The sequence below is a fragment of the Odocoileus virginianus genome, chromosome 21 (genome assembly GCF_023699985.2).
Source record: "Odocoileus virginianus isolate 20LAN1187 ecotype Illinois chromosome 21, Ovbor_1.2, whole genome shotgun sequence".
In the NCBI taxonomy this organism is placed as follows: Eukaryota; Metazoa; Chordata; class Mammalia; order Artiodactyla; family Cervidae; genus Odocoileus; species Odocoileus virginianus.
The window spans coordinates 19555157-19582149 of NC_069694.1; the positions used below are offsets into that span (position 1 = coordinate 19555157).

Genomic DNA, 26993 nt, shown 5'->3' on the forward strand with positions numbered 1-26993 from the left:
TCATGGGTCTTCTGGGAGATGGTGGCGTTGCCCCCGAAGTTGGGTGAACAGAAGAAGGAGAAACACGTTGGAAGGTGTAGGCTAAACAGGCAAAGACAACATCCACCTGAAAACTAGTCTCATGAGATTTCGGATATGTTTAAATATAGTTTTGCTGATTGGGAGCAGGAATGAATCATTTTTCACAAAACATTCTTTTTAAAGCAAATACTCTCAATAAAGAATGTTTTTGTGTTATTTTTACAGCTCAGAAGTTTCGTTTAAAGAATGTGGAATGATTTTATTCTCCGTGGAGGCCTAGAAAGGGAGCTCATTAAAAACTCAAATCATGAGCCCCCGAACCTTGAGACTTGATGGGCTGTGGTGCTGGGGGGCTGTCACATGGCAGCAGAGAAACACACGCAGCTGCCCCATCCCTGGGGGGAGAGGGGGCGCAGAGCTGGGTTTGCTGCTTCGAGGCTCACTGCTGGTGCCCAGCCAGCCAGGTGAGTCCCGCTGGTGCCAAGTCTCCATACATCAGCAGCAATGAACTTACCCTGAGGGGCCTCCGCCTCCCCAGGCACGGGGCCACCTGCATCCCGCCTCTCCCTGCCACTTCCTGAGGCCCAGGAGCAGGTGGGACAGGGATGGGGGCAGACAGCGTAGGCAAGTCTCCAGAACCAACCTCAGACCCCCGTTCTGTCAGCCCATGTGTGTCTAGTTTATGTTGTCCCATCTGTGGGAACTGGGAGCTTTCTGCAGAGGTAGGGCCTGCACTCCTCATTAAAATTCATCTCTGCCTGGCACATTGCCCTTACTTGGGGCAATCATAGTTAACCAGATATTCTGCCTGCCTAATCCTAGAGAGAGACTGGTGTCACACATTATGCCCAGTTTCTAACAATCCTGAGACAATGAAGGTAATTTGATTTTGTAAGTTGAGGGTAAAAAAAAGATAATTAAAGATTACTTACACATCTTTACTCTGGCCCTATAGAAAGAAGAGTAGTCAGACTGGTGTGACTATGTTTCTCTTCCCACTTCCTCACATGCCTTTTCTTCCAATTTTATCCTGCGCTGGGTGTCTAGCTGGCTTTGGAGTGCTTTGGATAACTCTAGTCAATAGGAACTGTGTTTGCATCGTGTTTTCTGCTGTCAACCTGAGCTGTTTCATCCTGTTGACTAATAGACTTTTCTAGAATATCCTCATCAGATTACATTTCTCGTATCTGAGATAAGCTACAGAAACAGACTCAAGGATCAGATGTTGGCTGCTCAAAATTCTTGATGTAGGAACGGAGTAGGTGCAGTAGCACAGATAAAGGAATGCAACTGTGGAAATAACTTAAGTCACTTGTATCACAACCTTCCATTCATTCATTCCCTGGACAAGTACTGACCAAGTGGCCCCCATGAGCCAGGGTAGAACAAAGATGGGGCCATGTTTTGAGTGAGAGTGACTTATGTTAAATGCAAAGAAAAACATCAGCTCCCATAGTTCCCACGAATAGAATTAATTGGTGGAATTATTTTTTTCCTGGCATTAAAAAATACATATGACAGCAACAGACAATGGCTTGCAATTTCTCGTTCTTTGTGACAGACTCACCACTTTCTTGGCAGCATCGCCTCACACACACCGCCAGCTGCACTGCCAGGCTGTTGTACGTGCACACTTCAGATGTGAGTGTATCCCCCCGCACTGGCATCATGTGGTTTTAGATGGATCATCGCTTCAAAGGAGCCGTGGGAACAGTGCATGGGGTACAGAGCTGATTGTGCTTCCTCACAATCAGTTGGAGTGTCCTCTGCTTTCTGCCCGGGGAGCTCAGGCCTGGTCACCACCTCCTAGTTGTTCCCAAAAGATTGAGCTCTACTTTTCTACTACAGAAGAGAAAATCAAGTATTTACACTATCACTCTTTAAGGACTGTAATTTAAAAAATTTTTGTGGTAAAATGCACATAATTTAAAATTCCACATCGTCACCCTTTATAAGTGTAAGGGCTTCCCTCGTAGCTAAGTTGGTAGAGAATCTGCCTGCAATGCAGGAGATCCAGGTTCGATCCCTGGGTTGGGAAGATCCCCTGGAGAAGGAAATGGCAACCCACTCCAGTATTCTTGCCTGGAGAATCCCATGGACAGAGGAGCCTGGAGGGCTACAGTCCGGTAGGGTCACAAGAGTCGGACACGACTTAGTGACTAAACCGCCACCACCATCAGTAGTGTTAAGTATGTTCACATTGCTGCACAAAAGATTCTAGAACTTTCTCATCTTGCAAAACTGAAACTCTGTACTCATTTAGAGGGATTTCCCTGGTAGCTCAGATGGTAAAGAATCTGCCTGCAATGCAGGACACTCGGGTTTGATCCCTGGGTTAGGAAGATTCCCCTGGAGAAGGGAATGGCAACCCACTCCAGTGCTGTTGTCTGGAGAATTCCATGGACAAAGGACTGTCGGGCTACAGTCCATGGGTTCGCAAAGAGGCAGACGTGACTGAGCCTGACTACCACCACTAGTATCCTCCTTTAGACCACAATTCCCCACGCCGCCCCCTGGTGGCCACATTCTACTTTCTTTGCCTATGCATTTGATCCTTCGAGAGACCACATATGAGTGGAATCATACAGTATTTGTTCTTGTGTGACTGGCTTATCTCACTTAACATAAAGTCCTCAAGGTTTGCCCATGCTGTAGCCTCTGTCAGAATATCCTTCCTGTTTAAGGCTGAATAATATTCTATTGCATGTCTAGATCACATTTTGTTTATTCATTCATCTGTGGATGGACACTTGAGTTGCCTCCCCCACCCCAAGTGCACTATTTTGAATAGTGCTGCTTTGAAAGTAGTGTACAAGTATCTCTTGAGGACTTGGCTTTCAATTCTTTAGGCTGTATACTGAGAGGTGGGCTTGCTGGATCATATGATGATTTTACATTTAATCTCTTGAGGAACCATTATTCTGTTTTCCATACAGGCTGCACCATCTTACATTCCTGTCAACAGTGTATGAGGGTTCCAATTTCTCCACATTCTCACCAACACTTGTGATTCTCTGGGGTTTTGATGGTAGCCATTTTCAGAGGTGTGAGGTATAATTTGTAATTTATTTGCTAGGGTAAGTCTAGTTTCATAGGAACGAAGAATGCAATACTCTCATAAAGTGACAGTGTCTATGAAAGAGATTCATGGACAGATAGGTAACTTACGGACCTAAGAGACTGAGTTGCCTGCGTAAAGCTCATCTCATCTGCCTTGAGACACACGTCCTTGGTCCTCTGTGTGTCTCCATCACTTGCTTGACTGCAAGCTTGTCCAGGGTGATGCAAGAGGTGTCAGTATCCCACTGACACTTCCAATTACTTCACAGTGTCTGCAATAATGCTGGACATAGGTTAGCTGCTGAGTTACCAGGCCTTCTTCCATATGACCTGATAGAGTGCATTTCTGCGCCACTCCCCACAAAAAAACACATCTCAGCCAACTGTGCTCCTCAGCTTGTCTGCCTTGCAAGAAGCCTTCGAGTTCCAAGTCCAACAGCCTCTTCACATCATCCTTCCTGTCCCCTGAGGCAGTCAGCTCTCCCCCACCCTCCTTTCCACTGTGTAGGTGTCCCCTTATCAGTACCCATCTTACCAAGTTACAATATTGACTTGCCTGTCTAGTTCCACAGCAGCGCTCAGATGTCTTCAAATCTAGGCTTTCTTTGAAGACCCTCAGTATTTGTTGAGTCACTAAACATACTCCAAATTAATAAGTGATCTCACTATAAGTACTAAAAACATCTTTTGGGTGTGTGAGAGAACAGGGAGTTTGACTTCCAGGAGATGCCAGTTCAAAGCCAAGCCATTATAGCAATCCAGGCTGATGGAGTCTATGGCCTATTTGCCTTTTCTCTACATTTTTCTGTTGTCTCTCACACATTTTTAGTCTGCTTCTCCCTCAGGAGGTGACATTCTGGCTCTGAAAACACTGTCCTGTTTCCCAGGTCAGGCAGAATGATGTCTCCCAACTCTTGCCTGTTAGCAAAAGTAGACCAGAATCCTTCTTAGAATATGCACCCGCATTACAAAAGAATACCTGAAATACAGCCCTCAGGGTTCTCGCCTCCGTATATCTGTAACCTCGTTGCTGAGGTATTACAGGTGCCTGGATATGAAACTGCCCGAAGGTTCAGGCAGACCCAACTTGGCACCCATGTCCTGAGAACCTCCAAACATGGCGCTGGGCCCTGGGGCGACCGTGATGAGAAATGTAGACCGACCCACACACTACTGTCTGCCAGGTGCCAGGGGGTGCGGAGGTGGGAGTCTTCTTACATGGTGACAGCTGATGTGCTAACCTGATGGAAAATGCAGCTGTCCGCACTGGTAGTTCCCGCTCTGAAGCAGCCCAGGACTCAGCATGCCTTTGAGTTAGAGATGGCAGTGCTCCTGGGGCACCCAGCTGCGATGCATACAGATGTAGCAGCCAACCTCCCCGCCTCCCGGCGTTCCTGGGCCCCTGCTCTGCATCCTCATTTCCTCGTGTGGTCCGGGAATGCTGCTGTGCCACTCTGTCTTGAAGTCTAGGCTCTGGGGGACATCCGACCGAGACCCCACGTTCAAGACTTCAGGGGGACCATTCTAATTGGCCAGCCTCTGTGCTGTTTCCTGGGGAAGCTCCAATTCTCTGGGAAAATGGCTCTTGTCAGAGCATAGAGTCGCCTATTAGCTGTTTCTGACGCTAGGCTGGTAGTATTTCAGTATGCACACCTTTTCATCCTTGAAGAGGTATGCTGGCTGCTTCTTTCACTCTCCTCTGACACCTTTCTTGACGAAATGGAACCCTTTGAATTCAGAAACCCTTTGAATGGGTTCTGGAATCAGGGAAGAGAGATGGTGGGGACTGGCTGGTAAGAGGCTGCTGGAATGGCAGAACCAGGCAGAACCAGGTGTGGGCTCTGAATCAGAGAACTGCTTGTGGTAGGAAGGATCGAGGAAGGACACAGAGGCCTAGGTGCAGGGGGACTCCCCGGCAGGGAGGGCCAGGTAAGCGAGACAGGTGAGTGGCCAGCACGCCCTCCAGACAGGTGCCCCGGGGCCAACACTGTTGACTCCCTCTCTTCTTTTCATGCCAGACTGGGCATCCTGAGCCCGTGAGAGCTGGTGACTGTGGCTACAGAGAGGCTGAGTTCTGCCTCAGGGGGTCCTCAGTGGTCCTCAGGGGGACGCCAGGTCTGCGGCTGGGCTCCCGTCCTAGGGCTGAGGCCATCTGCATTGTTCCTGCGGGACTCTGCCTGGCTCCTGCCCCAGGCTTCAGAGAGTGGAATGCAGGAGACGAGGTTCCTCTTTGCAATATGCAGAGGGGTGCTGGCTGCACTAGTTTCACTCTAGCTTGTTCCTGAAAGTCAAAGTGTTAGTCTCTCAGTTATGTCTGACTCTTTGCGACCCCTCGGACTGTAGCCCACCAGGCTCCTCTGTCCATGGGATTCTCCAGGCAAGAATACTGGAGTGGGTTGCCATTCCCTTCTGCAGGGGATCTTCTCAACCCAGGGATCAAACCCTCATCTCCCACCTTGTGGGCAGATTCCTTACTGTCTGAGCTACCAGGGAAGCCCCCCAACTCTTCATATTTTTGCAGTGTTTATTTGGAGACTAAAATGCAGAGCATGAAAAGGGTAGAAACACAATGGTGTTATTAAGCAATGCCAGGGTACTCTGGAATTTAAGAGCTATGTTTGCTGTTTTTCTTTAAAGGGCCCCTATCTTATTTTTTTAATTCAAGGAAGTATACATTATAGTTTTAAAAAAATACACACAGAGAAAGAGATAAAAAGGAGGGAGTGGGGAGAAGAGGAGGGAGGAAGAGAAACGACATGTATAAAGCCAGAAAATCTACACAGGACAGAAAAGTACAAATAGTTTATTTCAGAGAGAGAAATAAGCCACCACTTTTAGTCTCAGGACCCCTGTGGGGCTCATCAAATGCAAATGCAAATGAGAGATGCGCTATTAAAAAAAAAATTAGTAAAACTTAGTGAAGACCTTTCCTTTTCTGGTTAAATGATATTTTCTTCTTTCATGTTTTTTTCCCCCTTTTCAAACTTCTCTGGATACATTATACCTTTCGGAAGGTTGAAACCAACAATGACTTTCTTAATGTGTCTTTTTCCCCTCACAAGGAATAAACAAGCCTACCTTTTTCTCCCAAATTCTCCATCAGATGTGGCTTCAGCTCCTTCAGTAGGCGGCTACCTTCTTGTTTTCTGCTTTTTGCCTCTTTTAATGATGAGCGCACAAATGGTGACCTTGTGGTATTGCTGGAAAAAAGAGAAAAGAGCAAAATAAACAATACTGTGCTCCTGGGACGAGAGTGAGAGTTAATTAACGTGGTGGTGCCTTTTGTTTCCTTAGCCTCTCGTGTAGGAAGGAAGAAAAATGGGAAAATGTCTCCATTTCTATTTTGTTTGTTTGTTTTTCATTACCCCATTAATCTCCATAAACAAAGCATGTTTTTTAGTTACAGACCCACTAGAAAAAAAATGCATATGCTAAACCAGATGGGTGAAATTAACAGTCTCATTAAATGTATTTTTAGATAGCCAGTTTTACAATATCACCAGTGACATCAGAGCTTTGATTTTGTGCCACATTTGAAATGCAAACTTTAAAAAAACGTGCAAAATGAGCAGTTTTCCTTTAGCAGTATTATTATTTTATTATTATATCCACAAGGGCAGAGAACTGTCTAGATTCTTTTGTAGAGAAAGTACCGATTGGTAATGTTTGGGGGGGAGTTAAGAATTTTAATAGGTAAAAGAAATAATGAAGCCTTTTCTACCTGTCTTCGTTTCAGCCTGCAAATTTGTGTGTGTGTGTGTGCATTTGCTGAGGATTTGAACTTTGTGAAGTTTCTCTCTCCTGATTGTTATTCTCCAGCAATCTGTGCTTCTGGGACAATCCTGCTAATGATTTCTGGGGTTCTGTGCCAGATGTCAGCAGGGCAAGTGTTTCATTTGGAGCTTCATTTAGTTTGGAGTCTCTTCTCTCCTTTGAGTCCCCAAAGCCCATGTCCGTGGGTACTCAGGCAAAACTCATCATCTTAGTTATGTGTTTGGCAAAGCAGGTAAGGCCAGAATGAATCGTTAACAAAATGGTAATATTGCTTTGCTCTGAGTGTGCACAAAGGGGCATTGGAGATGAGTATGTATTTAAAAGTAAATATAAGAACAAGTAGGAGTAGGGTTTATTTTGCAACTCCATCTGAGTGCTGCAGTATACACTGAATCACTGCAATAGGTTCTCACCCTGTTTAATGGTTGGATGGGATGGAATTCTCTCATCTCTGCAGAGAGAAAATTCAAAAGAAGAGCCCCAGACTCCTGGTGGAAAAGGGTGTTATTATTCAGATCCATCCCAACAGATGAGCAGAGGAAAATGTTCAAGGATGTTCATTGGCATGTTGTTGGTTATAGCCAAACCACTGGAAGCAACCCAAGAGGCTAAAAATAGAGAACTGGTTGGACAAACAACACTGCTATAGAATGCAATACTATTAAAAGTTTAGGAAGAAGAATAAGCTTCTGACTGCTGTGGACAGATATCTGTGGTATGCTGTTAATTTAAAAAAGAAAGTTGACAGATAAGCATAGGGAACTAGACTCAATATCTTGTAATAATCTATCATGGAAAAGAATCTGAACAAGAATATGTATGAGTCATTTTGTTCTACAGCTGATACTAACACAATGTTAAACTAATTTCAATAAAAATATTCATAAGGGAAAAAAGTTGAGAGTTTGAATCTATAGGAACTTTTTGGAAAGAAAAAAGTATATGTATGTATATAGGCAGATAGATGTGTAATGAATTGTTATCTATGCTGAGGAAAAGTCTAGAAGTACATACAGCAAACTTTCAATAGTTTTCCTTTATAATTAATGAATGACTGAAAGAGGGGGCACTTTTTATTTTATATAAACCTACTTTGTTTGAGTCTTTTTTTTTTTTAACAACAAGCAGCTAATTCTTTAGGAATTAAAAAAAATACAGAAGGATGAGCAAAGTCCATTTGTTCAGTGAGGTGGTTCTTTCAGCACTCACCTCTTAAGAGGGAGAGGGTAAAAGCTGATCCAAGGTGCTGCCTCTGAACAAACTAAAGAGGGTGAGGGTGAGGACTTTCAGGAGCCAGGAGATAGGACTACCTTAGCGCTGAGTGGAGGTGGTGGGCGGGTACCATTCCCACAGCTTAGCAAGTGAAGGCACCTGCCTCGCTGACAGGGGCGGTCAGCTCCCTATGCGCTCAAAGGGATAGGCACCAGCTCATAATCAATGGCGTGGGCCTCACAGTTTCATCTGTCGGATTCCGCTGGCTTCTGTGATGCTAAGACAGAGGCATCAACCTCTGCCAATGAATCAGCCTCTGCCAATGAACTGCCCTTCAATCCGATCTCAAATCCTCCAGCGAGAGGTTTCCAGCAGTGGAAACTTATCTCTGTTCATGCCTTTTGTGAATTTTTTGTGAAAGTCGCTCAGCCATGTCTGACTCTTTGCAACCCCAAGGACTATACAGTCCATGGAATTCTCCAGGCCAGAACACTGGAGTGGGTGGCCTTTCCCTTCTCCAGGGGATCTTCCCAACCCAGGGATCGAACCCAGGTCTCCCGCATTGCTTTGATGGAGTGCTGATAGAATGAGTCTCCCATTGCCTCCTGGCAGGTGTTAGTAACATTTTAATGTGGGATAGATTGAAGAAGAGCAAAGAAAAATGTTGGACGTAATTCTTAGGGGAGAAAATTTTCATTTTAAATAAGTTGACTGCATCTCTTTAAATGGAAGTAGTACCTGTGCAATCCTATGTGACGTTTTGTAACATAGCATCTAGTAGATACACAGAGTAGAACTGTAAACATTCACTGGCTGATTAATAAGTGAGAGATGAATAATGTAGATAGACTTTAAAGGACTGTGACAGATTATAAGGCCTTATAACTTGCCCGTTTGGACTTAGTTTATCAATTTATGGGAGGATTAGGTGAAAGGAAGTGCCATAGTTTAAAGCAATTGTATAGAGAGGTCTCTATCCATGGCAGTAAGGTACTTATTAAGACACCTGGTTGCCTACTATCAGGAAGAAGCTGGTGTGCAGCAAATAGGAATCTTTTTCTGTGACCTACCAAGCTGGGTTCTAGGCTTGGCTCAGCCACTTGCCAGCTTTTTAACTTTAGACAAGTTAGTTGACTTCTCCAGACTTCAGCCTCCTCATCTGAAAAATTAAGACCCTAATAATAGTACCTACCTCCTAAAATTGTTTGGATTACATGACATAATTTGCATAAAGCACTCAACCCAGTATTGGGCATTTCATAAGCCTTCAATAAAAGCTGACGTCCTTTTTGTTGTATTTAGAAACCCACAAGGAAAACCGGAGGCAAAAGATGATAAGAAGGGATCTCAAAATAAGGTTCTTGTGCTCAACTTTTTACAGCAGCACCTAGGATCTATTTCTGAGATAAAACACACTTTCCTTCAGAGTCTTAGAGGGGAAAAAAAAATCTCTCTGGCGGTTTTGGAGGTCCTAACTTGGTGTGCGTTACACTGAGTAGATGATTCTCTTGAGGCATTCTCTCAGCTATAGAAAGCACATCTTTTCCCCCAGGATACTAGACTGTCATCTAGTGCTAAAGGAAAAGCTATTTACAGAATGACACCCTGGCATCCCCAACAGGTTTGATTTACTTCCCCGGAAGGTGGTATATTTCAAGGCACTGCAGGACCAGCAATATTAATAACTCAGGTGATTTAATTGGCTCTTCCCAGTTCTTTTTAAAGCCATGTCGATCCCATGGTAGTTAATTGTGTGTGCTGCGAATTGTGTTATTTACAGTGCCACGGAACCAAAATGAATCTGTATTAGACTTCGGTGGGCGGATATTCGAGAAGGCTCTAAAGAGACTCTCCAGTGTTGATGGCCTTCACCAAATTAGCTCCATCATCCCTTTTCTGATGGATGCCAGCTGCTGTGGATACCATAAAGCATCCTACTACCTCGCAGTCTTTTATGAAACTGGATTAACTGTACCTCGGGATCAGCTGCAGGTAGAGTATTTCATGTGTCCCAGGAATATCCGTCACCTAGATGGTATTTGCAGAGTGGGGCCTTTGTGCCCCAGGTAGAACTGGACATATTCATGCTCCCCGGAGTCCTTTAAAATCTTGACACTCAAGAAAAACAGCTTGGGGCTGTGTTAAATACAGAATCCCCTGCTGGCGGTGAGTGAAAAAGTGCACTTTATCCATTTCTGGACACAGCATGGGGATACGATTGGTATACTAAGGAATAGTTTGTGCAGGGCTTATCAAAATCCTAATCCTTCAAGAACAGGTGCTTCATACCCAATTCTTTGTTGTTGTTGTTATTGTTGTTACCCAGTTCTTGTAACTATTCTAGCTGTGGGCCCGTCATCCCATATGACTTTTTAGCTTAGCGGAATCATTTAGACCTCTAAGCAAAGGATTGTCACATTCAGGCTTCTACCATTAAAACAGGAGAAGGGAAAGGCATCCACTCCAGTATTCTTGCCTGGAGAATTCCATGGACAGAGGAGCCTGGAAGGCTACAGTCTATGGGGTGGCAAAGATTCAGACACGACTGAGCTAATTGCACACCGTTAAAACAAAAGTCATACTAGACTGTTTTGTTTATGGTGTTGAATCCAAATTTCTTATGCAACTTGCTTAACATCTGGAATTGCCTTTTTATAAGTGCTGCTAAATAATCCCTGATCACATAGTTTTTGTATTTGCACCCCGGATTGTTTAACCTGGATTTGAAGAGACTCAGACAGTTTAGACCCTCCGAGGTGGCTCCATATTCCTTTCACTTGATTTCTCTGTGTGTGTGTCTGGCTGTAGCTGCTGCTGCTGCTAAGTCGCTTCAGTCGTGTCCTGGCTGAACAGCTCATGACTGATGGCGTGCTTTCCTAAGTCCCCGGGGCAGTAACCTCCGAGGTGGAATAGAGTAGGAGACTTGAGCCCTGTTTCTGCCACAAAACGGCTGGTTGACCAAAGATATATGACTTCAACTCTCTGAGCCTCTATTTCCTCAATTCTCAAATGAGGTGGTTGGACCAGTCGATCTCTAAGGACCCTTCCCAGCACTGACATTCTGAGAATGTGAGGTTGGAACGTGGCCCATCATTCAGATCATCTGACCATAGATGATGTAGCTGAAGTGGGCCAGCATCCTTAGAACAGTTGGCGGATACCCGAAGAGATGCTGTGAGATAAGTCAGGGGAAGACCCCGTCTTCACTGAGAGAAGAACAAAGGAATTTTCAGCTATTAGACATTGAGGACAGATAATCACAAGAAAGCTCTTATGACTTTTTCATGTTTTTTTTTTGTTTTGTTTTTTGACCACACAGTGTGGCATGCAGGATCTTAGTTCCCCAACCAGAGACAGAGCCCATACATTGGGCTCCCTGCATTGGGAGTACAGAGTCTTAACCACTGGACCACCAGGGAAGTCCTGTCTAAAGTTTTTTTAAAAGGCGTATTAACTTGTTTCCAGCATGCCTAAGCTCATATTATAGGGGTGGGTCCAGATGACCTTCCTATGTTAGAATTTTACCGCCCTTTTCTGTAATCTTGTGAACATTGTCTGTTTCTTCCTAACAGGGCATGTTGTATAGTTTGGTTGGAGGTCAGGGCAGTGAGAGACTGTCTTCGATGAATCTTGGGTACAAACATTACCAGGGTATTGATAACTACCCCCTGGACTGGGAGTTGTCCTATGCCTACTACAGCAACATCGCCACCAAGACACCCCTTGACCAGCACACGCTACAAGGAGATCAGGTACGAGAGAGAAATGGGTGGGAGTGGTTATGGCCCTGCTTACTAGGGCTTTCTGAACAATTTTATAAAGTGTCTGCCTCTGTGGCTGGTTTATTCACTGGCCTTCAGAGTGCAAGCATAATCGCATGCAGAGAGAAGCCCTCGTATATTCTCTAATTCATATTTCCTCACTGTGCTCTCAGACTGAACGCAGGGACCATCCTACATCTGTGTATGAAGAGTTTTTCATGAGTGGGAAGACTGGTATGGGGAGGGGAGATACAGCCCTGGACAGACTTTGATTTTGAAAATGCTGTGTACCAGAGACAGAGACATTTTGTCTTTGTTCCAAAATCATGTGACTTGGCAGGATCTGGAGATGTCAGGGGAGACTGAGTCAAATTAAGCGGGAGCAGTAAGCCAAGGGCTGCTGTCAACACATCACAAGCAGCAGGGTTGCAGAGTCTACATATAAGAAAACTTCATCCCATCCTATGTTCCTGCTGCCCAGCACCTCGAGAAGCGTCTGCCCATCACATGAGCCACAGGGCTGCAGGTGACTGGCAGTCCATCCCGGATTAAGGACTGGATGAGGGGCACTGACTCCAGCCTCTCATTTTGCAGGCTCACATATCTTTTTTACTCATTAGGCAAAGAAATCAGTGGCTAATATCTGCCTTCTAAACATGATGTGTTACACTGGACCAACTGATGGTTTGTTTCAGGAACCATGAATAAAAGGCTAAAGATGATGCATGCATGCACTGTCTATTCAGTCATGTCTGACTCTTTGCGACCTTATGGACTATAGCCCGCCAGGCTCCTCTGTCCATGGGATTCTCCAGGCAAGAGTATTGCAGTGGGTTGCCATGCCCTCCTCCAGGGGATCTTCTCAATCCAGGGATCAAACCCATGTCTCTTGACATCTCCTGCATTGGCAGGCAGGTTCTTTACCACTAGTGCCACCGGGGAAGCCCAAGGAAAGGTGACAGTATAAGAATAAAAAGAAAGCTGCCTTTAAATGATGTAGATTTGCATCCAGCAGGAGTAAATTGTGATGTGGTTGACCTCTTGGCTTGTATTTTTCATAGCACTTGAGCTAGTTAAGTGAGAATTGCAAGTAGACTGTACCAGGAGTTGACAATGTTTTTCCGTATAAGGCCAGATAGTAAATATTTTAAGCTCTGATTTTATAGTCACTATTTCAGCTACTCAGCTTCTGCCAAAGATAGTATATAAACCACTGGGGTGCCTGAGTTTGTGCAACCAAGGACAGTAGGTTGCTGCATGGTCAGATTTGGCTCTGGTTGAAGCCATAAGCTCTTGATTTTCACCTTATGCTTGGTGAGCCTGGGGGATGGGTCAAGCTTGTGGAATCTTAGACAGAGCAGGCTAACTGGGAACAAGACCACTTACTGTTCCCCGTGCTGCTCCTGCATCACATTTAGAAACCCCTAGTGCAGAAAACGTGTGCTTTGATGATTGGGAATGAATGGTTTCCGGAAAAGAAACCTACAGTGGCCTCTGTACAGTTATGAAATAAATGACTCAAAGATACATGTTGTCAGTGAACATTAAACATGAATCAAGCTATAAAGTACCCAAAGGCTATCTGTATAGACATTCTAATTCCTTTAGAAGATAATGATTTCTCCTGAATAAACTTACACACTCATCATTATCATCTATATTCTCTCAGCATACATAGGCTATGGGCAAAATTTGACCTCAGTTTGACAGGAATTTTTAAAGTTATTCATTTATAAAGTTTTTAAAGAATTATTCTGGAAACACATGCATAAAAAAATTAGACCACCAAATAATATTGTTATTGTTCTGCTAAGCTTGAATGTGTTAATAATGTCCTGTACGTATATACTTTTAGGAATTCTAATGCAGCATAAATGAGCAAGGGGAGATGGTATGTTGCTAACAAGCTCCTTTTCTTTTGAAGATTTGGCCCATGAAGTGTTATGATTATGAAAGAAAATGTTTAATTGGTCAGAACCAGGGAAGATGAATAGAGAAGATCCATCTTGCAGCTGGAAAGTCGTATGATTAAGAATCACAGATACGAATTATACAGTTAGTTGTATCATAGCTCATTTTCTTAAGAGTGTGTAATTAATGGCTTCTTGAGAATTTTAGCAGGTGTCATACGTTGATTTAAATACCCTTTTGTTGAGAGATCTATTAATTCACCAGCAGCACATGACAAGGGGCTTCTCAGGTGCAGCATGGTAAAGGATCCTCCTGCTGATGCAAGAGACACAGGGGACAAGGGTTCGATCCCTGGGTTGGGAAGATTCCCTGGAGAAGGAAATGGCAGCCCACTCCAGGATCCTTGCCTGGAAAACTCCGTGGACAGAGGAGCCTGGCAGGCCACAGTCCATTGGGCCACAGAAAGTCAGACATGACCGAGCACACCCACACACATCACATAAAAAATGAAGAGATCTGGAAAGCCAGACCTCTAATTAACAAACCAAACATCCATCAGTAACTTCTTTCTTGATTCTTGTTTCATTTTTTATGTAACTTATGGTTCCCATCACTTCTATATTAGTAATCTCTTTTCATGTCACTTCTATATGATTTAGGGGGACTCTACTTCAGGTCAAAGAGAAAGAAGATGCTAGTTGTTTTTTGGTTTGTTTTTGTGGCTTAATCACAAATGAGTTCCTATCGTCCTTTTCGCCCCTCAGAATTTGCTCTTCTGAAAGGTTTGGTCCTCAGACTTTTGTGTCTACACCTTCTAGAGGGCCAGGGGTCTCACACAACCCTCCCTCCACATACTGATGACTCAGAAATCTGACTCTCAGGGTGAGCTCTTTCTTACAAACCCCCATTTTTGCCGATGCAGATATCACAAAGGCAACACACTCTTTCCTCCTCTCCATTCCCCACAAACTCCTCAACCCTTGACACTCCTGTCCTTGCCAGGAACTGGGGAGTCATCTTCAATCCCCCCATCATCCTAGCTGGGGTTATAATCCCCAGCAGCTTTACACACCAACTTCTCTCTGCTCCCACTCCCATCTAATATACAGCCACAGCCTACAACTCTCCTTTACATCTCTCCGCTGAGCGACTCTGATGGCCTCCTTTTATGGTCTGAGTATGGCATGAATTGACCCCTAAGTCCATAGTTTGAAGCCCTCACCCCCAGTACCTAAGAAAAGGGCTCTAAATTAAGGAGACAGAACCTTTGAGGAGAGGAGTGCGTTCAATCATGAGGTGACCCCCCTCCAGCATGACTGGTATCCTTACAGGAAGAGGAGGTTAGAATGAAGCAGAGGGATGACCGTGTGAGGACACAAGTTAAGGAAAAGGGCCTTCAGAAGGAACTAAACCAGGATGTCCATGGCAGACTCTGAGCTTCCAATGCAGAGGGCACGGGTCTGATGCCTGGCCTGGGAACTAAGATCCCGCGTGCCACGTGGCCAAAACAAACAGAAGAACTAAACCTGCCATCCTCTTGATCTTGGACTGCCAGCCTCCGGAAGCGTGAGGAAGTTAATTTCCGTGGCTTAAGCTGTGCCGTCTGTGGCTTTTTGTTATGGCAGCAGCTCTGGCAAATAAATTTACCCCCAAGTGGCCTTTCTCTCACCAGTTTTGTCCCTTTCCATGTTCTCCCCATGGAGGCCAGAGGAGGCTGACGACAGGGGAAGCTCTCAGCCTGGCTGCACCTCAGAGTCTCATGGGGGATCAGAGAACACCTCTGTGCTGGCTCCATCCCACGTCTCATCATATTGACAGGGCGGGGTCCAGGCGTCTAGTATGGGTATATATGTCTATGTGCATGTGTATATTTAAAACTTCTTCAGATGGTAGTAACATGCAATCAGTGCTGAGGAATACTGACCCAAAGCACCAGCTCATCACTTGGCACAGGAGTCGTTCCTTAATCAGGTTTCTCTCTGCTTCTCCAGTCTCAGCTCTCAGCAGTCCCTGCTTGGCCTGCCCACCCTGGAGATGCCAAGCTTTGGGTCACATCAGGCTGTCCATACCTCCTGATCCTGCTGGGTTTCCTCTGCCTGGCTTGCTTTCTCTATGCCCACCCCTCCTTTCCCCGTCTGCTGACCCCTCCTCCTCCTGGAACCCTGGGATCAGACATCACCTCCTCCTTGGATGTCCCCTTTGCCGCGCACCTGGGCACCCAGGCACATCCTTGCCCTTGCTCGATGCTGGGTGCTGTGTACAGGGTCTGAGGACTGGCTATACTAGTAGACTGGGAGCCCCCCAAGACAAACACTTTGTCTGTTAATGTTGGCGATCCCAATGCCCAGCCCTGTGCTGGAAATTTAGGTGGCACTCACTGTTGACTGACAGGATAGAAAGCAGAGCAGTCAGAAATGGACACAAAGTGATCGCAGTGTTTTGTTGACTCTCTGATACTTTCTCATGTGACCAGTGATCATTGTTGACAGCAAGCACCTAGGCACTTGGCTTTCAACTCTGCCTCCCTTGCAGTCAACACCTCTTCACCCTATTTGGGGAATCTTGGGTACTTGCTTCTGTGTCTGCATCTTTACACCTGATATTCCTCCATTCTTACTTTAAAAATCCCTGCTGCTGCTAAGTCACTTCAGTCGTGTCCGACTCTTTGCAACCCCATAGACAGTAGCCCACCAGGCTCCACCGTCCCTGGGATTCTCCAGGCAAGAACACTGGAGTGGGTTGCCATTTCCTTCTCCAGTGCATGAAAGTGAAAAGTGAAAGTGAAGTCGCTCAGTCGTGTCTGACTCTTCGCAACCCCATGGACTTTAAATTTCAACAAAGAAAACTTAGATCCCTGCATTGAGCGCCAAACATTGTAGCTGATTTTAAACACCCTAAGATCTGGGTTCCTCACAGTGGCTCCTCCAGACCCTGAAGGAAGTGGTGGTTTAGGTGTAGACTCAAATTGCCCTGCTGCTGAGTTCCCGGGAGTGCTGGCTAAACCATTCTATTTCACGACTTCAGAGAAATGGGGGGCCACTAACAGCCTTTGCTCTCCAGGTTCAAAGTCCACTAAGTCCTTCATCCTGCCTGTCCTGTGATTGATGGCAGACAGCTGGCATGATGTAGCCTGCAGGTGAGCAGAGAGAAAGGTGGCAAAGCATATGAAGATTCTAGGGACAGTGTGAAGACTTCTCTGATGCTGGATCCAGGGATGTCTGAGGATGCAGAGTCTCTGGACACCAGACCTCCTCTCACCTGGTCAGCAGGTCTTAACCCTGCAGTATAGGCTATGAACTGCTCATCCTAGAGACCTTGATTTTATAACACAGCAACAAAAAGAACCCTTCTCCCCCAGAAGTCGCAGAAGATCCCAGAACTGGTCAGTCTGGGACTCTGGACTCCTACCAGCATCTCCCCAGCTCTGCCCCTAACCCTCACCCCCACTGGTCTTTCTCCACACCATAGCTTCTTCCAGGATTGGTCACTTTCCCATCTGAAGCATTGTTCCGTGTTCTCAAAATGTCTGATGGATGAACAGTCCGACACTGCTCCCTTTTAGGGATTGTTCCTTCATCAGATGTCTTTGTGGATGGTTACTTTCCCAGAGGCCCTGGGTATGTGGCTCTGAATGGTGCTGGTTCCCATTGCGGGGACCCCAGAGCTGTAAAAATGCGACTACCAGCCTGGGTGCAGCAGGCAATTGTGGTGCAGCTTCAACGCCAGTTTGCCTGGATTCAGGTCCCAGGGCTGCTGTTCATAGGGTGTGAAATCTTCACTTCTCTGTCTCTGCACAGTTTGTCACTAGTAAAGACTGCCATGTCACTCTCCACCTCACAGAGTTGATAGAATGAATAAATTAATCCATATGATGTGTGCTGAGTGGAGCCCAACACACAACATGATGCTCTCAAATGTTTTTAGCCCTGACACTCCCTCCTCAGATCTGTCCCTTCCATCTTCAAAAGCATCAAACTCTCGGAAATTCATCCCCACAATGTAAGGCTCTGAGCTGTACAAAACTGCAAACACCAACAGGAGGGCTCATATTCTAAACTGCTGTCAGCCTTTTACGTGTTAGAATGAGTTCAGGACCTAAAACATGAGTTACCATTCTGGAGCGCTTCCCATATGCCAGATGCTTTGCCAAGATCTTCACAAACAATCTCATTTAATCCTCCTGCAACTTTGTGAGGTCAGTACAGGTATTGTTCCCATTTTACAAATGGGGCGGCTGAGACTCGGAGAAGCCAAAGAACTTGCCCAAAGTCAAACAACAAGCAAGTAGTAGAGCCTAGATTTTAACTCTTTTTGTACACTCTCTAAGTGTTTGTAACTCTTTTGCACTATTAAAAATAATGGCTAGTAGGTAGAGTGCTTTTGATATAGCAGATACCATGCTACACTTCATTTTTATCGATGCAGAAGCTAAGACTCAGATAAAGTCAGTGGCCCAAGGCCTACAGGTAGTTAGTGGCGAGTTAGAATTCATATCCCCTTGGGGTGATTTGAAAGATCTGATGTCACCATCATGACACTATTAGATGGAATTCGTTATGAATAAGGGGAGATGGTGAACCAGCCTCCCATCTGCTTCCTCCCAGATGCGTAAGCCCTTCGCAGGGTGGTGAGGCTGGGTGAGAACTTTCTCACAGCCAGCTGTCCTGGGTCTGATTCACTAGTTTGAAGAACTTAGGTAAGTTGCTTAACCTTTCTGGGCCTCATTTTCCACATGTGTGTAATGGGGATATTGATAGCGATTGTCTTATGAGTTTGCAAAGATTCAGTGGGTCAATCTGGACCAAACAATCGGTCCCCACACACAGTCCTTGTTGGTGATTATGGTGTGTTATCACTGCCAGAGAGTGGCAGAAACACCTAAGAGTATAAATTCTTGCAGCATAGAAACTCTGTCTTCCCAGGCTATGTCTTTCATTCCAGTACTATGACAAAGTTAAGAAGGAAAAAGCAAAATAAGAAAAAGAAGAAAACGAATCCCAAATCAAATACCCAACTCCCTAGTTGACCAAAAAAACCTTATAGCTGAGAATTCTCTTATTTGAGCAGCCTGAGCTTCTGCCCAATTCCAGGCTCATCGCAGATGACAGAGTATCCCCCTGGAGTTTGAGCTGAAGCGCCTACTTATTGGCCTTGCAGTTAGCAAAGGATGAGATAGAGACCAGTGCCCAGACAGGATTCCAGAGCCTTCCCGCTAGAGGGCGACATTGTCGGGGAGCCTGTCAGAACCTCTCTTTGGAGACAGGTCAACCTGGCTTCCAAGGCCCGATCTACAATGTGACCTTGGGTTCACGGTTTCACCCTGTGAGCCTCAGTTCTTTGCCTATAAATTGAGGACAGTGATATTTGGGTCTCAGTCCTGCCATGCAGATTCAGTGAAAACAATGTTTGTTAAACACCCTGTACATGGTTTCAATCAAAGGTGGTGGCATCATTATTCCAGGTGTTGCTATTTGCTGGGTGGTGTGTCAAGGTTAGACATCCAACAGGAACTGATACCTGTTGTGTTCTGAGTCCTAGCTCCATCCCCAGGTCTGCCCTCCACTGCCCCTGAGAGGGGCCTCTGGTTGCATGTGGCCACAGTGGAGGATGGGGCTGCAGGCTAGAGCTTGTGAATCTGAGTCCTTCTCTCTCTCTAATTTTGTATTGGAGTATAGTTGATTAACAATGTTGTGATAGTTTCAGGTGAAGAGCAAAGGGACTCAGCCATAAGTGTACACGTACCCGTTCCCCTCCAAACTCCTCTCCCATCCAGGCTGCCACGTAACATTGAGCAGAGTTCTCTGTGCCATACAGTAGGACCTTGTTGGTTATCCATTTTAAATACAGCCGTGTGTACATGTCTAAGTCCTTCCCTTCACTGACAGAGGATCAGAAGGGAAATCAGGCCGAGCTCCTTGTTCTCTAAAGCTTCTTTCTCCCAGCCTCATCCAGAACCAATTCTTTCACCATCTGCTTGTGGCCTTGAAGCCCTTCCCAGGCCCTCTGGCACTAGATAGAGTTCATCATATATTAAATATAAGGGGAGACTGTGAAACAACAAGACTGTTTTTTTGGATAAAGAGCCAAAATTTATACATAAAAATGAGCCTTCTTTTCTTCAAAGGAGGCAGATACCTGGGAGGCTGTTTGCAAATTGAAAGCATTTTGTGAACTTTCCCCTTGGGTTCCTCCTTCGAACCTCTGGTGCATCCTTGCGCATGTACTCAGAGTTAATATGCCCTTTTCTTTTCAGAGCAGATTTCATTTTTGGAAATAGCCAAAAGATATTGGAGGCTGAGCCTGCTAAATAAAAAGGGTTAGTCATGCAGGATGATAGTAAAACATAATAATAAGGTTATGCTTAGAATTTATTGATTTACCTTTTTTGATGCCTTGTGTAATCTGGCCCTAAAACTGATGGCACAGAGATGGACTTCTGAACTAGCTTGAGCAAAGGAAGAGAAAGCGGAGTAAATTTCATCTTCCCAAGGCAAATGCTTTGATAGGAACAAAAGTGCCCAGTTGGGTGCAATGCATGTGATCCGTTCATTTAAAAAGAAATGTGATCTTATGGCATTGTGGACACACCTCATATTTCCATTATTTGTGAGTTTTTACTGGAATAATTGCTGGATTAAGAATAATGGCCTGTCTTTTGCATGCCCAAATTATTTGGATATTTTCATTCTCCCTTCTCCCCTTCCTTTCTTCCTCCCTTCCTCCCTTCCTCCCTCCCTCCCTTCTTATATTCCTTCCTTCCCTTTTAGGCATATGTTGAAACAATTAGACTAAAAGATGATGAAATACTCAAGGTACAAACCAAAGAAGATGGAGATGTCTTTATGTGGCTGAAGCATGAAGCTACTCGAGGCAATGCGGCAGCTCAGGTAACAATGTGGTCCACTGTCTCGGAAACTTTCTCAGCCCTGATGGACCAGGTTACGCTGTGATAACAAGATATCCCAAGCCTAGTGACTTAACACAGCACCAGTGTATTGATGTTCACACTACTGGGGGTGCTGGCAGGGGCTGTGCTCGCATAGTTCTTTAGGAGCCCAAGCTAACAGAGGCGTCACCAAAATGTGTTTCCAAAGCCTTTGCCTCAGGGCCACCCTGTGACATATCGCAGCTGGCTCCTGACGCTTCTGCTCAGATGGGGCACTTCTCACATTCCATCGGCCAGAGCAAGTCAGTTGATCATTCTTTGTTTATTTGTTTCTGGTTTTGTTGGGTCTTTGTTGCTGCCTGGGCTTTTCTCTGGCTGCCGAGAGTGAGGGCTACTCTCCAGTTGCGGTGCGCGTGCTTCTTATTGCCGTGGCTTCTCTTGTTGCAGACCTTGGGCTCTAGGGCACGCGGGCTTCAATAGTTATGGTGCAGGGGCTTTGTTACTTCATGGCAGGTGGGATCTTACTGGCTCAGGGGTCGAACCTGTGTCTCCTGCATTGGCAGGCAGATTCTTTCCCACTGAGCCACCAGGGAAGCCCAGTTGGTCACTCTTGACATTGAGTGTAGTCAGACCTGCACCCTTTGGAGAGAGAGTCACAGGATTTATGATCAGTCCCCAAACTCCATCAGACATCCTAGTGCCTCAGATATATAGGTATAATGATATAAATCATTTATACAGGGCAGTTCTTCAGGGTCTCTGTTTACGTTTGGCCAATCATCTGGTTTCTTTTTTCATATTTGACCTACCCTAGGACCCTCCCCTGTGTGTGTGACTGTTTCCAAGATCTATTGAGGCCTATGGGGTGGCCTTAGGGGTGGTGCTTCTTCCTTTTTATCCCCAAGAAGCTCTCTGCACATGTGCAGTGTCCCTCTTGCCCCAAGAATGGGAAATATATGACCTCGTGATCCTTTACTCAAACAGGGTTTAGCCCCTCTCTTCCTGCCTTGTCTGTTATCTTAAGGTGTCCTCAGGAGACAAAGCCTGGCTATTTACCCTGTTTCTGTTGTTATTTCTGTTTCAATATGCAAACAGGAGGCTGGTTGTAAATATCTAACCAGCAGCCCACCTACCTCCTGTCTCAGGAAATGCAAACAGGAGGCCCGTAGTAAATGCCTAGCCTGGAGCCCATCTATCTCCTGCCTCATAGGGAGATGCCCTGACTGCCACAGATGTGCACAGGCATGCATGCCTTACACGGGGCCCAGAAGACAGGCAGTGAGTCCCAAAGAAGAGGGTGTTTCAAGAGAGGAGACAGTATGGTTGTTGATCCATCGGCTCTGATGTGGGTATAGTACATTCATTCACATACACACACCCACATCCCCCTGACACACATCATTGTGTTAATAACTTGTATTTAACCCATTACACCTTCAGGGCTCTGGTCCCCAGTAGAAAGATAGCATGTGTCTACCTAAGTCTTGGTTCTCAATATAAAAACATTTTAAACTAGGTTTGCCTTACCCTCTTTTAAAGTCTCGTATGTTAAGTATTAGGGCTTCCCAGGTGGCTCAATGGGTAAAGAATCCTCCTGTGATACAGGAAACACAGGTTCAATCCCTGGGTCGGGAAGATTCCCTGGAGGAGGGCATGGCAACCCACTCCAGTATTTTTGCCTGAGAATCCCATGGACAGAGGAGCTCGGTGGACTACAGTCCATCGGGTCGGGAAGAGTTGGACACAACTGAGCCACTAACCGCGGGCACGTGCACGTGCACGCACACACACACGTATGTTAAGCATTTCACAGGAAAGTCATTGTTTTAAATTGCCACTGTCTTAAAGCAACGGTTGGCCCAGATGCTGTTCTGGGGCCAGCAAGGCGTGGCCAAGAACCCGGAAGCGGCTATCGAGTGGTATGCCAAGGGTGCCCTGGAGACTGAGGACCCCGCGTTAATATACGACTACGCCATTGTGTTATTCAAGGTAAGAATCACTCAATTTGTGCTGAGGTTGCAAAATTCCTATCAGATTTCCTGAGCAGTTTCGTGTAGGCGTGCAGGTAACTAGGGAGCCTGTAACCCAAGAACCTCGGAATCTGCTTCTGTCAGGCTAGATGGAAAGGGGTATTTGCTGAAAAGGCGGAGTCAGAAGCAGTTCTCTGGTCTTGTTTTTAATCATTAGTCTTAGGTTTGGCACCTGGATTCTCTTGGCTTTTGCAAACATGTGGCATTCTGGAGGAGACACTCTTATTTTACGGATTGGTACATGGCTGGCAGCCCCCAAAGGTGCTGCAAGTTCTCTTATCAGGCAGAGCTATTGTTGAATTACAGCTGAGATGAAGTGCATGTTTGGCTGGATCCCAACAGTCTCTCTGATCAAAACAAAGATCTTGGTTTTAAGCCAACAGGAGAGCAGGGGAGTGGGTGAGAAGACCATTAGCCCAGGAGGCAGAAGATGGAGTTCAAATCCCTCCTCTGCAACCGGCAGCTGCATCCTTGGGCTTATCTGACCTCATGGGACACTGGTAATGACCACAGGTTGAGTGAAAGAACCTAAAGAAGGGACTCCAAGAACTGCAAAATGCTTTACTGAGTAACAGTAGTTTACTTCGACTGATGCAGTGCTTATTACCTGATGTACATTCAGTCTTCAAGACAACCTTGCAAAGGTAGCTACCATGGTATATGATGATCTCTGTTTATGTGTGTGCTAAGAGAAGCTAAGAAAGGATTTGTAGCTTACCCAAGGGTTTCCCAGATGGTGCTAGTGGTAAAGAACCGGCCTGCCAATGCAGGAGATTTAAGGGACACAGGTTCAATCCCTGGATTGGGAAGATCTCCTGGAGAAGGGCATGGGAACCCACTCCAGTATTCTTGCCTAAGGAGCTCCATAGACAGAGGAGCCTGGCAGGCTACAGTCCGTGGGGTTGCAAAGAGTTGGACACTACTGAAGCAACATAGCATGCACGTACATGTACGAGGTTGTACAACTGGTACATTTCAGACCTGGGATTGGGATCCAGACAGTCTGGCTTCAAAGTCTGTGCTCTTCACTGCTGAACACAGAGACATCAATTCACCCACCTTGGAGGAATAGAAAGCTGCTGGCTCTACTAAGGAAAACCTTGGTGGCTTTGTCCAGGCCCAAAGGAGGCAGCTGCCCACAGACAGCAAGTATCTTCAAACAAGGACGTGGATGCACATGGCCGGGCTCATCCCCAGAACCACAGCTGTGGTCACTCACAGATTAACAGCCATGGCTCTTGATACAGCTCTAGCCTTCCAAGCCTTAAAACATATTGGTTGTTACGGTTTCCAAGTTTAGAGCCCAGACTTTTTCTTTGTAGTTGTTAAATCAACATAGAAGTGGTTTGACTCTTAGCCATATGCCAATGTATTTGTGTATTTATGTAATACATGCCCATTCAGGGCTGACAAAATGCCAGGCTCTGCACTAGATGGAGGGACATATGGATGCGTGAGCCACGTTTCTGACCTCTGGGTCCTCTGGGGAAGACAGGACTGAGACAGGTACAGAGGAAAGACACCAGTCCACCGGAGATGGCGCTGGTCATTGCCTGGAGTGCGGAGAAGATAAAGGCATGACTCAGGCATTATTTCTGCCTCCCAGGAGCTTGAAATCTAGAGAGAGAGCCAAAGATATAAATATATGACATGGGAGGTGACAAAATGTTTCTTCAGGGTCTGGTTTCTGACAACTGGAAGTTTTTTTGGTTTTCCTACATTCTAAGTTGTCTCTGAGTGGGAGGAAGAAAACCCATTATCAACATCTTGAGAAAGATTTTTACTTCTGGCCAAAGGTGTCTTTAAGTATTTTCAGTGTAAAAAAAAAAGCCATGCAAAAAATGAACCTTCCAAACAGGAAGAGGGGCAGTGTGCACGTGGCTTATTGTTTTGTGTGGATATTTGGCTTACTGTATTCAAAAATGGTGCCACAATGGTGGTTGTAGTTTTTCCAAGACGATCGAGTCAATCCCATTTTATATCCACCTGAGGATGGAGCTTGGACTTTGACTGCAGCATCTGTCCTCCATGAGTTCATCCAGTGAATAGTCACCGAGCATCTGCTCTGCATCAGGACTTCGTATTTTTCTTTTAACAGCTTCCAGTGCTACTCACACTTGTGCAGAGTATATAGTCTTTGTGCAAGAAATCATCCCACTTCTGATTACGTAATGACACTGGGAAATCCCTGGTCTAGAAATGAGAGTATCTTGAGTTCTGTTTGCAGATCTAACTAAGAGGCTTTGGGTTAGTCAGCCCCTGTGGGCCCCAGTTTTATTCCTTCCAAACAAAAAAGCTGGAGAAGATAAACTTTGAGTGCATCCAGGTTCTAACATTCTGTCATCCTGATTGTTCTGATGCTTTCTGCAAAGTACAAAAAGGTTGTCTCATTGCCCCGTCTAGTTACTGCAAATAGCCTTCACGTCCTTTTCTCTTTCCTCTTCTTCTAATTAAACGAAGTAATGGTCCACTTCTGAAAAATAGTTTCATCTTGCATCCTGCTTCAGCTCATCGGTTTTTATTAAATAGGTAAGTTAAAGTCGAGTAGAAACTCAGTGTATGTAATTTAACCTTTATTTGGATCCACCATTTTACTTTGGGTCCTGGAACTCTAAGGACAGATTCCTCAGCGTGTTGTTTTTGTATTCTGTAAGGAGACTGTGAATCATTTTACTTTCTCAGCATGGAAATGACAATATACAGGAGAAAACACAGCATGGCAGTTATAAACCTGAGCTCTGGAGCCTGGGTTCAAATCCTGCCTCTGTTCCGCATTCACTGTGTGCTTCTGGGTTGGTTTCTCAGATGAGAATAATAGCAGCGCCATGGCTAGGGTCGGAAGGATTAGATATGGCAGGAGAGCTCCTGGCCTAGGGTAATTAACGCAGGGATGTTTGCTCCTGCTGTCTTCATTACTCGAGCTGAGTATTTAAATAGAGTTAATAGCTGTAGTCATTGCAAAGCCCTCTGACATTATGTCACATATGACCCTGTCAAGTGCTGAGTCTGGGACCAGGAGGACTCCATGGGGCGTGGGGGTCAAAGATAGGCTCTAAGTGAGCTTGGAAGCATCAGGGTTTTCATCCAGCTCCTCTCACCTGCCATCTTCATGGTCAGAGCCATGTCAAGAGAGCCCTCAGCGACTCCTCCTGTCCCGCCCTTGGGCCCACCGTTTTCCCACGCAGTCCCGCAGACACCCCAGAGTGGTCCCATGAAGCTCTGCTCTTATGACAAGAATCCCAAAGCTATTTCTCTCGTGATCCACAAACCGCGTCTGCTGGAAAAATTTGATTTTGCTGGAGGAAGCTTGTCGGTTGTCAGTGTCTGAAGGAACTGATTCTAAGGGATCCGGTCTCTTTCACCACTGACCTTCCAGCTGTTTCTAAAGCCACAGAGATCCATCATGGGAACTCCCACGTGGAACTGGGATAACTGGGTTGTCCTAGCCTGATAAGTCTTGACTGTCCGACACAGATCAAGTGCTTTATCTGACTCACATGTTAGGTAATCTCCAGAAAAACACAACCAGAATGACCAAACTCATTTAACTTTGTTCATGGCTTCTCCCAACCGCACCAGTGGATTGATAAGAGTGTGATTCACTTGATGATCAAGTGGGGAATTTTGTATGATGCTAAACAGGAAGGGGGAGGTTTGTTGTTACTGTTCTGCAAATATACACAAAATGATGATGATGATGTAATAGCTCTGCATATGGAAATCTTCAAGATTAGGTTTTTCTTTGGGAAGGCCTGGGCTTTAAGGATCTTCTGTTGAACACTGGCAAATCGGTGTGATGGCTTTGCATGCATTCTGTGTTTATTTTTATTTTTTTATCATTGCTGTTTTTTGTTGTTTAGGGTCAAGGAGTGAAAAAGAACAGACGGCTTGCCTTAGAGCTGATGAAGAAAGCAGCTTCCAAGGTAACACTTGTGCATATTGTCAGAGGGAAGCCTTTGCCTACACACACCCACCCATGCGTTCAAAAGTCTAGGAGAATGAATGGCTAGCCTTCTGAGGAAGGTAGAAATGCAGTGGGGAGGGAGGGGTCGCTAGCATTGCAGCGATTAGTCATTTTTGAGCTACAACACATACACAGAAACCTGCACAATGGGGATGGCAAACTTCAAAAGGCGAACTCACTTTCCAGTCAATAGAATTCAGACCGATGTTTGAAGGCTAAAATTATAATCAAGGGCTGCCCTAATAACAAGCAGCAGCAGGGGCTCCTTGAAACTGAATGGATATAAATGCCAATGAATTAGGGAAACCAAAAGCCTGATTCCTCTGAATCTTGAATCCTCTGGGTTAACCCTGTCATGCCAGTGCTCATTTCCT

General features: G+C 45.5%; 1 protein-coding gene across 4 annotated transcripts in view; it reads left to right on the top strand.

Annotated features, from left to right (window-relative positions):
- SEL1L3 (SEL1L family member 3) overlaps positions 1-26993 on the top strand; it is a 108387-nt gene that overhangs the window by 50307 nt on the left and 31087 nt on the right. For all 4 annotated transcript variants that reach the window (XM_020897616.2, XM_070452071.1, XM_070452072.1 and 1 more), the window contains 5 exons: positions 9848-10059; positions 11640-11819; positions 20507-20626; positions 22474-22614; positions 26516-26578. In XM_020897616.2, the coding sequence (XP_020753275.2) occupies positions 9848-10059; positions 11640-11819; positions 20507-20626; positions 22474-22614; positions 26516-26578 (716 nt within the window). The remainder of the gene's footprint in view (positions 1-9847; positions 10060-11639; positions 11820-20506; positions 20627-22473; positions 22615-26515; positions 26579-26993) is intronic.